The sequence below is a fragment of the Protopterus annectens genome, chromosome 9.part0, assembly GCF_019279795.1.
Source record: "Protopterus annectens isolate FY-2018-M chromosome 9.part0, PAN1.0, whole genome shotgun sequence".
In the NCBI taxonomy this organism is placed as follows: Eukaryota; Metazoa; Chordata; order Ceratodontiformes; family Protopteridae; genus Protopterus; species Protopterus annectens.
This window is the reverse complement of record NC_056743.1, coordinates 799,773,749-799,789,581: the sequence shown is the minus strand read 5'-3', so window position 1 is coordinate 799,789,581 and position 15,833 is coordinate 799,773,749. Positions and strand designations below refer to the sequence as shown.

Genomic DNA, 15,833 nt, shown 5'->3' with positions numbered 1-15,833 from the left:
TCTGCTCAGCAGAAGGGACAGCCACTTTTATAGAATGATTTTTTTGTTTGATGGTACCTTTCAACATCTTGCAGTTGTCATAACAAAAGATGGTCAGACAATCACAAATGGTCTGATTAGTCACTGATAGACATCATCTATCAGACAATTAATAGCTCTTCACTGAACAATACATGTTGTTTTGATGTTTTAGTTCCACAGTCAGTTTTTCATATTTTTTAATTTTAGTGACTTTGATATTACATATATTTATGAATTACTTTTTAAGAAAGGTGTTTAATTTATTCCATTAGGTGTCTTAATTATGTCGATGGCATATTGCCTGCCTAATAATAAAATTCAAATTTCAAAAATGCAAAATTCCAGGATAATGGTTAACCTCCTCCACCATGCATGCATTGCCTCAAACCTGAGAACAAAGCAGTCTTAGAACCTTGCCATAGTTGATTTTATTTACATATTTTTTGTACAGTACTTATTGTCATTCTTTTTCTGTGATGCACTGTATCACTCTCTCATTTCTTTTTAATTTGATGCATTTCTATTTTCTTGTACTGCTCTTTTACTGCACTTTTGCAATTATACAGCTTGACATTTATGTATTTGTACATTTGCTCGTTTGATTTTTGCATCAAGAACCTTTAGCTGAACAATAAGAACTATAGAATTCTAATGTCTGGCGTTATTGACTGAATGTATTCATCTATGATGAGGGACATAGCAAATGCAATCGGCAAAATCATGGACATTCTGTAAAATCAGGGACAGTTGAGAAGAATAGGGATGTGTGTGTCTCTGTGTGCCTGCGTCCACATGTGTGTCACTGTGTGCATATATGTGTGTGTGTGTGTGTGTGTGTGTGTGTATGCATGTGTGCGTGTGTATGTGTGTGTGTGTGTGTGTGTATGCATGCATGTCAGTGTCTGTGTGCATGTATGTGTGTGTGTGTGTGTGTGTGTGTGTGTGTGTGTGTATGCATGTGTGCGTGTGTGTGTGTGTGCGTGTGTGTGTGTGTGTGTATGTGTGCATGTCAGTGTCTGTGTGCATGTGTGTGTGTGTGTGTGTGTGTGTGTGTGTGTGTGTGTGTGTGTGTGTGTGTGTGTGTGTGTGTGTGTCTGTGTGTGCAGATGTGTGCTGGAGAGAGAATGAGAGGAATGCCTTGCCAAAGTGATGTATAGGCTGCTTTCTTCATTGTGGCTAATCTGTTGCTAGTGTTTGCTCAAACTTCCCCCTCTTGCCTCAGCAGTTTACACTTGCAGTAGGATTGTTTATGAATCCCAGCATGTTTTCATCAAAGTTAAAATATGTAATAAAGTAATATAAATTAACTTAGTCCTTGTGTATTTTAATGTATTCACTTGTTAACTTGGTAGGATGACTCTTCCAAATGACCCTCTTCAGGCATGACTCTGGCACAAGTCACGCAGCTACTTACATAGACCAAAATAATCATAGGCTTATTATGTATGAAGTGCAGATTGTAAAACCTTACAAAACTACAAATGTGTATAATGTCAGTTTAAAGTATCACTCATTAATTCATTATCTAGCTACCCATTTTACCTAGTTCAGGTTCATGGTCATTAAGAAAGCCAGAGTCTATCTCTTTACATTCATTGGGCATAAAGGAGGACACTAATCTGAAATAGAATGCACATCCACTGCATTAAAGTTGAACTTAATGGTATTAAATGGATAACATACTTTTGATTAGACATTCAGTGAATCAGCTGACTTACTATTATACATTCTAAGAAATAGCATTATTTAGCCATTGTTTCTATAGCATTTACAAGGAGAAATTTGGTAGGACAAGTGCATAATGCATCCTTAAAGCTAAGAAAATTTGGTTAATTTCTTATGTCATTAAGAAGTGAATTCCATACAGTTGGAGCTATTTTGTAAAAGGCTTTTACAGAGTTTGAGAGAGCAAACCAATGCCTAATAAGGAATATTGCTGATATTGCAATAGAATGGTATGCAGTTGATCAACAGAGGGGATTTGAAAAAAAAGACTATATGTTAGTTTTTGGTTTTGAATAAAGTGCAGTGGTGCAGTCTAGAAACAGAATAGACAATGGACTTAAAAAGTGATGGGAAGAGTGCGTAGCAGTAGTATTATGGGAGATGAGACCTGGGGACTTGCTCAGACTTTGGAATAAATCACTCTCAGTCATGGTTTAGCATGAATCAACTGTTAGAAATCTGGTCATTTTATAAGAGACTTTTATTTCAGAATGGACTTGTTAACTGTGAATTTAGGATGACAGTGGAATTATTCATAGGTTTATGGGTATGCACTAGGCTAACAACCAGTGGGTTCTTTTTAAGCATAGCCATGGATCCCAGATCTCTAACTAGTTCTGGTACTCTTGATAAGTATAAGCCAGGGCTTAAGATTGCAAGCAGGGGTCTGGGTGATGAACCATTTACAGGCTGCCTGTGTCCATTAGAGACATAGGTGCCAAACTAGGGATGAATTTCCTGTTCCCCATCCAATTATCCAAGCTGCACTTAAATTCGGTTAGGGTGGAGCTCTGCTTCACATGAATGGGTAGGACAGTTCCAGAAAAGGGGTAATCTCTAGGATACATACCTGTCTCTCTAAAAGGCCCTCTTTATATCACAGACAATGTTTAAGTCTTTAGAACCAGTAATTCTGGTGCTGTTTGTTTTCCAGATATGCCAGGCATAGATCTCCCCTCAAGAGCCTGTAGGAAATAGAATACAAGGATAGAGATTTGAGATGGTCTGCACAGGACATGTTATTTTCCCCCTATACTCTTTTAGTGAGGAATCTCTGATGATGTTCCAATTGTTGGATTCACCTGGCTAGGTACATACCAAAGGGGTCATTGTTCTCAATGGCAGGTCTGATGAATAATGGCTTTATAGGCAAGGTCTCAAGAACAAAATTTCAGACATGAAAATATCACTCACAAATAAATTAAAGGTTATGCTGCTAAACGTTAAGAGTTTAAATAAAAAACTGTACTCTCTAAGTCTTCCTCTCCCTGGAGGATGTTGATGTCTGTGAAGGCACAGAAATTTGGTTCAGGGCCACAGAGAGTACCCAAACCTTGCAAGGCTACAGTGCCTTCCACACTTTCAGACCACAAAATGAACATGTGAGAACCAAAGGAGGAGGAGGATCCTATCTTCATCAAAGATAAATACACCTCTAGACTGGTTAGGCAGGAAAATTCTATGGAGTTGCTCCGTTTAACTAACTGTGGGTAAGACCCCCCCCCCCTTCAAGTCATCATTAGCTATAGACCCCCTTCAATGAACCAAGATACCCAAACCACTTATTTAGATCTACACAAGCCAATCAAATTACAACCAAACACTCTAGTCATGGGTAGCATTAACTATCCTTCCATTGACTGGGAAACATACAAGTACCAACATGCTCACACAGGTTCCTGGACTTTGCTAACACTAATGCCCTGGACAAATAGTATGCAACCCCACAGGGGTTCAAATATTATTGACCTAGTCCTCACCAACATGGGTGACTATTGCACCACCAAAAGTATAGGACCCTCGCTGCTTAAATCTGGTTAAAAATCAGTTATGTTTGAAATAGCTATAACACCTGAACCTGTCTTAAATGAAATCAGGCAAAAAAATTTCGCCAAAGCTAATTATATCATCTTAAGGGATGGCATAAATAATTTCCAATCTCCTGTTTCCACAGATGGCATTGACTGCTATACTAAGGTATACACAAATGTCCTGTACAAACACTTACACAAATGTATTGCACAGCTGTACCTGATAGGATCAGAACAAGATCCTCAAGAAAAAACAAGCCTCCCTGGTGGACATCTAGCATGAATAAGTTACGCAACAAGAAGAAGAGGTTGCTGATAAAAAAGAGATGTCCCAGCACTGGATAAACACCCTCCTCTGCTTGAACAAACCAATAAGACAACTCTAAGCAGGGCTGGATTAAGGTGGGTGCTATTGATGCTGCAGCATTAGGCCCATTCCTGAAATAGGCCCAGATGAAAACAGACGAGAATTTTCCGGAAGCTGAACAGTTTTCCTTTGCTACATTAACCTCAAAATAATTCTTAGAATGAAAGTTGGAGTCCGACTTTCGGACACCTATACACAGGGTTACTTATTATACAGTTACTATTATTCTTTGCGCTGTGACATAACTATAACATTGTTGTGTTTATTGTTAACCGAAGATTTCAAGTTAATGCTATCAGTTTTACGTTAAACAGTTTACTTTATACTATTTCGCGCATGCTTGCTATGGCATCTCAACTCAATGGATGGGATAAAGTGAAAAAGAAAAGGAAAGAAGCAGCAGAACAAGAAAAGCTTTTGGCGAAAATTCCAAAATTGAGTTCATACTTTGGAGTACGAGCATCTTCATCTTAATCGTCTGCGTCAGATGCGATTGCGAGTTCAAGTGCTCCTGAAGACCAGGCAAAGCAAGATGAACCTGTGGATGCAAGAGAGAATAAAGAGCGGGAAAGTTCAGCGGCGAGAGAAGAGGTGAAAGGAGATGCTATCACTGAAGCACTAGCGCTGATGCTGGAGGCTTTCACCAATGATTTGGGACAGTGGGGTGAAACTGACGCTGACACTCGAGAATATTGGGGCAAGAAAGGTCCAAAAGACTGCAAATACACTGAATTGAAGTTTGAAGAGAGTGCCAGACGATACCCAGGTGAGTCGTTCCAACGTTGATGCACAAAGGCCTTCTTTGTGCGTACGCATCTACTCAATGGTGAAAAATCCTGTAGACAATGGTTGTGCTACTCGCCTTAGATAGGGAAGGTATTCCGCTTTGCATGCAAGTTGTTCGACAGCAGTGTTGTTCAAGCGACCAAGTTAGTTTCTGGCAGTTTTGACAACTGGAGGGCAGGCGAATCCAAAATAAAAATGCATGACAGCAGCGATGGTCATCGCAAGGCTATGTTGTCCTTTGCAAGCCGACAGAGGGAGGCCGGTCATGTTGACTACCTAGCTGCCAAAAAGGTCAAGGAAGAGTGGTGTTACTGGCGCCAGATTCTGAAGCGGCTCATCGATGTTCTGATATTCCTAGCTGAGCGTGGTCTTGCTATAAGGGGCACGGATGAGATCATAGGTTCCGCTCATAATAGTAACTACCTTGGCATCATTGAGCTGTTGGCGGAGTATGATACTCTGCTGGCTAGCCATATTAGATAGTATGTGAACCGTGGGAAAGGTCAAGTTTCCTATTTGTCATCCACAATTTGCGAGTAACTGGTGAAGCTCATGGGACAAAAGGTGCAGGACACCATCCTGAAACAAGTCAAGGAGGCGAAGTATTTCTCTGTCTCAAATGACTCGACACCTGACGTATCACACCTTGATCAGCTAACAATTGTTATCTGGTACGTTCTGCCATCAGGCCCAGTTGAACTGTTCCTGACATTCATGCCTATGATGATGAGACACATGGCAGAGCAGATAGCTAGCATACTTCTAAACTTTCTGAAGGAAAAAGGCTTGGATATTGTTAACTGCAGAGGCCAGTCATATGACAATGCATCAAACATGTCAGGACGGTACAATGGTGTCCAGGCAATTGAGAAGCGAGAATGTAAATCCACCGCTTTTATTCCATGCTGCAACCACAGCCTAAACCTGGTAGGAAATCAGGTTGTTGAAAGCTGCGGTGGCTGTACCAGTTTTTTTGATTTTCTCAATGGACTATATATATATTCCAGTCTGACTCAACATATCACTGGCAGCGACTAAAGACTCTGACTAAAGAATCACTGCATGCTGATGCTCAAGGGTTTGCCTGGAACCCAATGGTGCGAACGTGCAGATGCTGTCAAAGCACTGGTAGAAGGATGGAAGAGCATTCAGGAAGTCCTGGATGAGCTTGCGGCAGATAAGGAGCAGAAGGCAGATACAAGAAATCAGGCCTAGGGATTTTCAAGCAGGATGGACGAACTTGAGACAGCAGTTATGGAGACTGCTTGGAACGATATCCTTGGCCGTCTCAACAGTACGAGCATTGGCCTCCAAGATCCTACAGTCAGCCTGAATATGGCAACTGGCTTGATGGCATCACTGGTCAACACGGTCCAGTTTGCATGGAACAGATTTGACGTGTATGAGCAGATGGTGACCGAAAAGGTTCAACATGTCGAATACAAAGCTGAGCAGCATAGAGGCCATAAGTGAATGCCTGATGAAGGAGCTGCAAATGAAGCAGACCTCAGCCCAAGGGAAACGTTCAAAAATAAGATGTATCTGGTCATGATCGACAGTCTGTTAGCTGAACTGGAAAAGCAGATTAAGGCGTATGATGATATTTGTAAAACATTCAGATTTCTCTCAGAGCTAACGTCATTGAGCATTGAGCAGATCGAGGACAAAGCTAAGAATCTCATTTCCTCGTATCCAGATGACTTGGAAGAAACACTGGTGGCTGAGCTGATACAGTTTGCTGCATTTATGCACACTCAGAAACTGGTGACTGTGAGTGAATCAGCAGAGCTTACCATGTACAAGCTTTTGTCGTCGTCGAATCTTTCTCAGACATTTCCAAATGTCGAGATTGGGTTTGTGCATCTATCTGTGCATGATGGTGTCCAATGCCTCCGGCGAGCAGAGCTTCTCAAAGTTGGGAGTAGTCAAAGGAGAGCTGCGGTACTCAATGGGGCAGGAAAGGCTAAGCATGCTGGCGCTTATGAGCATTGAGCATGAGCTGCTGCTCAGCCTTGACTTCTCTGACATGATCTAAGAATTTGCACTTGCTAAGGCTCGAAAAACAGCAATATAAGTAAACAGCACTAGCGCAGTAGTAAGAGTGACAATATGCCTATGTAGGATAGGTTAAGTTGATCTGGTTTAGCCTTTTCTGCATTAAGTGCACTTTTCAGACAATTGCTATTGATTGTTGATGTTACATAGCTTGATGTTAGTCTCGAATTGTTACGATAATATGTTGACACGTCGTTATTATTATTCATGTTCAATAAAGGCTGGCTGGTTGTGTCGCAAGCAATTAAGGCTTCTTGGTCGGCCTGAGTGCGCATGTACGGTGAGTGTCGATTGCACATGCACCAATGCCGAGAAAAAATAGGCCCTTTTTGCACTGCAGCATCAGGCCCAATTTGGTCTTAATCAGGCCTTGACTATAAGGGCAACTTCAAAAATATTTAGCTACCATAGTTAAGGATAACCATAAGGCATTCTTCAGCTACATCCATAACCTAAAAGGTAGGACCCAGATGTGTGCTGAACTAGTTGTAGATGACATCACACACACCGATCCTGGAAAAATAGTTAACCTATTAGCCGACAGGTTTGGTGAAAATTTCACCCCCCTGTCCCCTCCAAACATTCCACAAAGCATTCCCTCTACATTTCCCCCACTTTGCATCTCCAAAGAGCAAGTCATTAATGCGCTCTCCAAGACCAAAAACACAGCCTGTATGGGACTGGATGGCATCCCAGGTTGCATTTTAAATGGTTTAAAACATGAGTTAGCAACTCCATTAGGTACTCTCTTCAACCCCAGCCTGAGTACTGGTTTTGTCCCTACTGAATGGAAAACAGCAACCATTCATCCCCCGTCATAAAGGGGGACAGTAACAGACCCTGGGAACTACAGACCCATAAGCTTAACCAGCCTTATCTGTAAGGCCATGCAATGAATCATCATGGACCTTATAAATGAGGATATAGGTGATCTCCAAACCCTTGATCCGACACAGTCTGATTTTGTCAAAGGTAGGTAATTTCTGTTAAACCTTGTGGACTTCTTTGAAAACATTACCAAAGCCATAGACGAAGGCAAATCTGTGCCTACAAATCTTGAACAATCCAGGAAAACAGTGCTTAAGCCACACAAAGTGCAGCAACCAATAACCAGCCAAAAATGCACAGCAGAGGAACCAGGCTTGACTCCTGATAATCCAAATTAAACTTTATTATAAAAACATAAACGCTTAACTAAATCACCCCATTTTCATTTCATCAGGTGTAACACACTAAATAACTCTGGGGTTTATATACTCCATCTCACATAACCCATCATGTTAATTGCCAATTAAAAACAACTGAACTTCAATAAATTGTCATAGCAACACAGAATAAATAAATAACCATATCAGCAAAATAGAAAACTAAAAGGAATAAGACTATATATTAAATAACGTGCCTTCGCTGAAGGTTGAGCATCGGGCTGGCAACTCGGCACCATAAATATCTACTGCCAATCATTAGCGGACCGGAGTTCCGCTGTGGCGGCCCCTAACCAGGAAATACCAAAAAGACAAACAACAATTAAATAATAAACTATTACCATATCTGTTTTAATAACTTATGAATATATTTGATAAATATTTAAACATAAAACAATCATTACAAGCATGTCTAAAAACATTTCTTAAAACAATATATATATATATATATATATATATATATATATATATATATATATATATATATATATATATATAAACACTATCTTAAAACACTATCCTAAAGCACCATCTAGTGTCCTAAAAGCAACTTTATGTCTAACTCTCTCAGATACACAAAGGGCTCAGAGAGATCCAAACATAAAATGCATAAAAAATAAATGTATGTCAAATGTGAAAAAAAAAATAACAATATGCATATATACAATTATAAAAAAATGGGTGAAAAAGGAGTATAAAATAAAATCTGTGCAGACAGCCTACCTTGACTTAGCCAAGGCCTTTGACACAATCCCACATCTGACCATCATTGATAGACTCTCCCAGTTGAATATCAACCCTTATGTCATCAGGTGGGTTGCTAACTTGCTCACCGACAGACCACACTCAGTCAGAGTTGGGGACTTTACCTCAACCAGCAGACCTGTCACCAGTGGGGTTTCACAGGGATCAGTGCTGGGCCCCCTTTTGTTTGGAATATACTTCTCAGAAATTCAGGCCAAAACAGAGGGTCTATGGCTGACTATGTTTGCTGACGAGTGCAAATTAGATCTAATCATTAAATCCCAAAACGATGTCAGTATACGTCAAGAGGGACTTACACAAACCAGTGACTGGTGCAAAAGCCATGGACACAAACCCATTGCTAAAAAATGCATTATCATCCCCTTCGGTAAAAACGATATACCACAAACTGTTATATACATAATAATACTCAAAGTAACAACTTAGTAGTGAGAGACTTGGGAACACAAGTTAACTGTAGCCTAAACTTTGACCGCCATGTGTCTACTGTGGTAAGGAAGGCATTCTACTTTGCAACCCTCATTAGCAAAGGCATTGCCTCAAGAGAGAAAGAGTCATAACACCCCTATATTCGACCCTCATCAGGCCAATAATTAAGTACAATGCTCCATTTGGTATGTACCTTACCAGGCACCCACAGTAACTTGAGAGTCCTCAGAGATTTCTAACCAAGAAAATTCAGGGTCTCCAGCACGTCATACACTGATAGACTGAAGTCACTGTCACTGTACTCAGTATTGTAGAGACTACTTAGAGGAGACTTGTTCCTGGCCTACAGAGCAATCTCTGACAAACCTAATGGAAATGCTGCACATCCACTAGTCAAATGGGACAAGGGTCACCTGCTCCAGGGACCTTAACCTGGTCTGAGGCATAAATAGGACCTGCTGGAGAGACAGATATGTCTCTCAGAGGTTGCCACTCTTCTGGAATAGGCTACCAATTCACATCAAACAAAGCCCCTCTATGACCATGTTTAAGCATAGCTTGGATGAGTGGAATGGAAACTGTCAATTCCTGTCAGGGATTTCACCTATGATCCTCCTAGATATGGGTAGTCATTGCTAGCTAAGATTTCAAGTTTAGGCACGATCCTTTATATTGGGTTTCTCTAGTATTATATTGGGTACACATGGCTAGGCCTATAAAGAACTTTGGGTCAGTAGCCCAGTAGCCACCTATGAATGCCAAATAAAGTGGAAAAATAACCTTCTTGGACCTTGAAGCCATATCTCTGTTTATAAGTTGCATAACACAGAATGATTTCCTAAACACTGTAGACACATGATGGTCAAAGGCTAAATTCATGTCTATGTGTGTCCCCAAGTATTAGACTACTGGGTTGACTCTTAGGGGTGTGTTGTTAATGTGATAGTTAGCAGGGGTGGCTGACTTCCCAAAGGATACTATTATGCATTTCTTGGCATTTAGCTTAAGTCCACAGCTCTGATTCCCATCAATTGTCTGTGCCAGCCCTTCTTAGAGAAAATTAGTGTAGGTGGGGGATTCTATGTCCACTTCTAATTTGCAGTCTTCTGCAGATATGGTCAGCCAGAGGCCCTTAACATTGGCCTTGACTTTAGAGAAGTAGGTGAAAAAATGAGTGATCCCAGGACCAGTCCCTGAGGGACTTCACTAGTGACTGGCCTCTTTGTAAAGGTGGACTCCCCAGATCTAATTTCCTGGCTCCTGATTGTAAACCAGCTAACTGTCCACTGGGTGACATAAGGGTTTATACCTAATCTCTTGATTTTGTCAACAGTGTCAGAGTAGGGCATTGTGAATACTGCCTTGGTGAGGTCAAGGTAGGCAGTGTGATCCATTCTGCCCTCATCCATTGCTTTGGTGAACTTCTCAAATAAGTCCACCAGGTTAAGTAGTCATGATCTGTCTTTGATGAAATCAAACTGGGTTGGGTCTAGTGTCTGGAGGTTTCCTATGTCATTATTGATCATTTCCATGATAATTCTTTGCATGGCTTTACATATGAGACTAGTGATACTTATGGGTTTGTAGTTTCCAGGGTATGTAGATGGCCTGCCTTTGTGTAGAGGGATGGATTGCTGTTCTCCATTCATGAGGCATGATGCCTGTTTGGAGGCTACGGTTAAATTATGCTATTTAGAGGGCATCCTGTGATGTTGTTGGGGTTCACTGATGCAGTGCTCTTAGTCTTAGAGAGAGCATTGAAGACCTATTCCCTGGTGATAGTAGGGGGAGTTATATTTAATGGCATTTCCTGAGGGAAGGTTAAGAAGGAGAGAGGGGTAAAGCTGGAGCTGAATTTGTCAGCCAACAGGTTTGCTGTATCATTTAGCTCAGTATAGGTGGCTCCATTAACAATGAGCTGTGCACACAACTATGTATTGCCTTTGAGGTTGCGGACATAGCTAAAGAATACCTTGTGGTTGTCCTTGGCCTGGAAGGCCAAATTTACATCAAATTTGGCTGGCAAACTTATTTGTCTTCTGAGTTATTTTGTATACTTTCATGAGAGTAATTTTATCCTGCTGGCTGCAATATTTCCAAATTTTTGCCAAGATTTTCTTCCTTCTGTTCTACAGGCTATTGATGTTGTGATTCCAACAGGGTGGCTTGTTTTTTGAGTTAGTTGCCTCTATGCAGCTATTAACATGCTTGTAATGGGTTTCTGTGAACACATAGGCAGCAGTGTTCTCAGGGTTTAGGGAGGCTTGAAATTTTTCCAGGTTATCACTTAATAGTACAAAGTTAGCCTTAAAGTAGTTCCTGAGGGCTCCAGGGTTAGCTGGGGTTTTATTTTTACTTCAAAGGATACTGTTTTGTACTCTGACCTCACCAAAGAGGACATTACACTAGGCAGTGTGCAGCTCTCTCCCCTGTTAGTGAGGACCAGGACCACATCCAGTATGTTTGCACCCCTGGTCAGCAATTGGCAATCTGATACAGGGAGTTTGTATTTACAAAATCTAAGAATAGCTGTGCCAGCACATTTGGTGTTATATATGATTACAAGTTAATAGTGGGATAATTAAAGTCGCCCATGAATATGGTAATGGGTTGGATGGTGAGTATTTCCAGTAAGTTTAAATACATGGTATTGGTTTCCTGATTCATAGAGCGGGACCTATTGCTTGCAAGAAAGTGATATTGGATTTATCCTATGGTGATTTGAACATGGAGAAACTCAAGTATATCATCCTGTTTGACCAGCCCTGAGGTATATTTATTTTTGATGTAAAATGAAAGCGCTTATCATATTTTTAACAATTTTTATTAAAGAGGTTTTTAATGGTCTTTTTATTTTCTGCTACATAGCTTTTGCTGGAGATTTTGTATCTTATTGTTTTGAACAGATCAGGGCTTTTAAGCCGTTAAGCTTTTGTGGATTTTACTTCAGTTAGTATTGTTTCTAGGTAAGTCCCCTCTGAAACTGGGCTTTGTCTAATAGTGCTGACCCTGCTGACAAAATGAAAATTAATTAACCAATTGATTAATTAAATATTTTCATATATATGTATTCATAGCCATGTGAGTATTTTTTTTATTCGCTGTTTCCTCCCCCCACCCCTCCTTCATTGTTACTGTTCCAGCCCTCATGCCCCATCCATGTCAGGCCTACCAGCTCCTCCATATCTCCATGGACAGGGAATGAGGCTCGGCACATCTGTCTTTCCATCCAGGGGGACCTGTTGGTCTACCCTGTATCTGCCCTCCCCTTGTGGCAGCATGGTACAGCCCTAAATGGGCATACAATCTGGGGGTATCTGGCATATAGCTGCACCTCCGCTGCAGCTCAGTCAGTCCCAACTGCCACCTGTAAACATGCCTCCTCTGGTGATGTACCCGGTCTCCACCAGGAATCATTGTGTACAGACACTCATGCTCTCCCCCCAGGATGGATAAGTCCATCCATCCCTGCCAGTCTGTCAGCTGCCCAAGATGCTAATCGAACACAGGTCACCTAGATTGTAGCCAGGGGTTTATCCCGCTATGCCATAGGTGCAGCATAGACATAGGAGTTAAAGCTTTTTCTGCCTTTTTACTGTTTCTTTCTATCTTGTTTTTCAGTTTTTATTTCAAGATTTCCTAGAAATACACAAGTACATTTTAGAGTGGCAAAACATTCAATTCCCAACCTGAATCCCTGAAAAATGAAAATTCATTCCATTGGTTCTTTTATCTGGGTCCTCTTATTTTTCCCACTACAGCATATTATTTCATAACTTAATAATCCTTATTCTAAAGTGGCCGCTCTGTTCTTGAAAGCAGTCGGTGTGATGTTCAGATAGAGAGTCCTCAGAATTGTGAAATTTAAGAGCTCTGGCTTCTCAGACTATGTGACCCTCTACCAGTTTTTTAAACTTCTTATATAGATTCAAGTACAGGATGATGCAATATTCTCAGCTATTTTTGTATGCCTATCTGAGGTTCACAGTTCCTCCTTGTCTGGTTGTGATTCTTTAGAAGCACAAATATGGGGAGTATAAAGATCTGAGCCTTTGTTCATGGAAGAACATTTTTATATTGTTTCCTTAGCTTTGATATTTCTGCACTGGTAGGCAAAAGTGTTACCTACTTTTTCTAAAATACTTAATTTTTGATGTATAATGAATATGAGAGACCATATAATCTCTCTTTTAAATTAAATAGCTACATTAATGTATTAGCATATGTATGCACTCAACACTGTGATCTTCCCTATGTATAAAGCAGCACTTAATATTTAGCCACTAAGAATGTGTTTTAAGCCATAGTCATATGCTTCTGAGATAATAATCCTTTTGTGGCATTAGGTGGTTGAAGTTTGAAGAAGATGTAGAGGATGGTGGTGAACGCTGGAGTAAGCCATATGTTGCAACACTTTCATTACACAGCCTCTTTGAGCTACGCAGCTGCATCATCAATGGAACTGTCCTTTTGGATATGCGAGCTAACACCTTTGAAGAAATTGCAGGTATTGTAGAGATTAAGTAATTTTGTATTAGTGGCAGCATTTCAGAAGCATATTTATTGAAGTTTATGTGTCTGGCTCTTACTCAAATAAAGCTGATTGAAGTTTGGAATACTAATTACCGAATATTAAACATATCAGCATAATATTAAGAAAATGCTCATGAGCTGAATTATTAGGACAAGGAATAAGACATAAAAGGGCATGCATTACATAATTTTGGCAAGACATTATAAGTTTACTATGTCAGAGTTTTTAAATAAGTGCTACAAATAATCTTCAGTCTTTATAATAATTTTATGGGTGTTTTAACTATTGATGTACTGACCACTAAGGGTATGCACACATGACTTGGAACGTGATCAGCACCAACCCCTTGTCTCTACTAAAGACTCTGGCTCCAGTTAAAAGTGCCTTTTTCAAATACAATTTGTCTGTTAATTACCCTTCCATTAATAGTGCATCATCCCCCATCTCTGTAATTTACCTTAGTTACGCAGCTGTAACATAAATACTTCCTTGATGAATAGAAAGAAACTACCTCTAACAATATTAAAGATAAACATCACAAATAAAAGTTAAACTGAATAAAAAGGATTCTGTGTAGTACAGGTATTAGCTAAACACTTATCTATTGTCAGGAAACGTTCTCAGATTGTTTTTTGGGCAACCAACCCATTCTGTTTGCCCTTATTATGCTAAGGCTTACTGTAGCCTCTACCCTATTCCCACCCACCTTACCTCTTCTACATTTATTCTCACCTTAGCTCCACCCACACAATAACAGTACCAATCCACAACAACTTCTTCCCACCAAAACCTAACTAACCAATAATAGAAACTTCCATCACCACATTATAAGAATTGACTAATACTTTGGCCTGCCCCCAGAATAATAATATCAGTCCAGAACAATTTCCTTCTGCCAAAACCTAACCAGCCAATAATTACCTCTTACAGCTCATCAGTACATACTTATCAATTGTCCAGATTTGGCAAAATATCCAGATTTTTGCCTCATAGTTTTGGCCTGTTCCTCATAAAATTTGTGGTTTTCTGGCAAATCACTGAAGATTTAAGTCACTAAATAATGACATACATTTGAGGTTCTGACTTCATATCCTTCAAAAATGCATGCTACCACCAATTTCTTCTAGTCTAATAACTTTATAAGCTTATAAGAGCAATATTTAAAATGTGTCCCTATATTTCAGCCTTTGTCCCCCTATTATTTTAGTCTTTGTCCTGATTTCTTGCACTAAGAGGTTGCAGTGTATGCTTCAGTACTATAACTGACATCAATACCCTACTCTTTGCCATCTAAATATGCTATCCTATACGACTCCCGATACCCGAAACTCCCCACCTCCACCATGATGCTCTGTCTTACTCTAACTTACCCCATAGTCATATTGCAAACGCTGAAGCACTAATTGGAACTGTTTTGAGTATCTGTATCTGGTGTGGTCCTTTTTCCTCCTTCATTTGTTACCCCATAGTCATATTATTAAGCTAATGTACATCTCCTGACTTATTTACCTACTACCAAAAGACACATGATTACAATGTAACCCCTGCATGCATCCAGTTCAATGTAGGCCACTACTTATATAAATTAAACCTAAAATACTCCATACCGCCAAAAAAGGTTCAAAGGTACTATCATTAGCTGCTAAAAATAAAGAGCTAGACAAGTAAAGTACTGAATCTACTGCTAGTAGATGACATTCACCCCAAACCTGGACCTTCTCAGGTCCCAAGTTACCCCACTATAGTAAGTGATGGTTTAATAAAGATGTTTCTTAAAAAAAGTGCAGGAATTGAATAATGTATGTAATATTGCTTAGGTTATATGATATATAGCAATATATGAAGTATAATGTTTTTTATGCTAATATAGTTTGACTGCTTTTATATGAATGTAAGTTTGCCTATGTTACAAGTGATAATTCAATAAAGGTGCTTGAAAAAAATGTTGCCCCACATATAATAAATCTATCCTACCTGATAACCAAAGTTCCTCTTCCCAGAAAATAAACAATAACAACAGAAAAAAAAAATCAATCCCATATGAATCTCAGAAGTATTGTATACAGAATTCCAGAACTACACACGTGGATAAAAATTTTACTCCCCTGACATATTAGCAGTAACAGAATCTTGGC

General features: G+C 39.8%; 1 protein-coding gene across 1 annotated transcript in view; it reads left to right on the top strand.

Annotated features, from left to right (window-relative positions):
• SLC4A8 (solute carrier family 4 member 8) overlaps positions 1 to 15,833 on the top strand; it is a 1,419,216-nt gene that overhangs the window by 714,431 nt on the left and 688,952 nt on the right. The window contains exon 5 of the mRNA XM_044082169.1: positions 13,511 to 13,671. Coding sequence (XP_043938104.1) covers positions 13,511 to 13,671 — 161 coding nt within the window. The remainder of the gene's footprint in view (positions 1 to 13,510; positions 13,672 to 15,833) is intronic.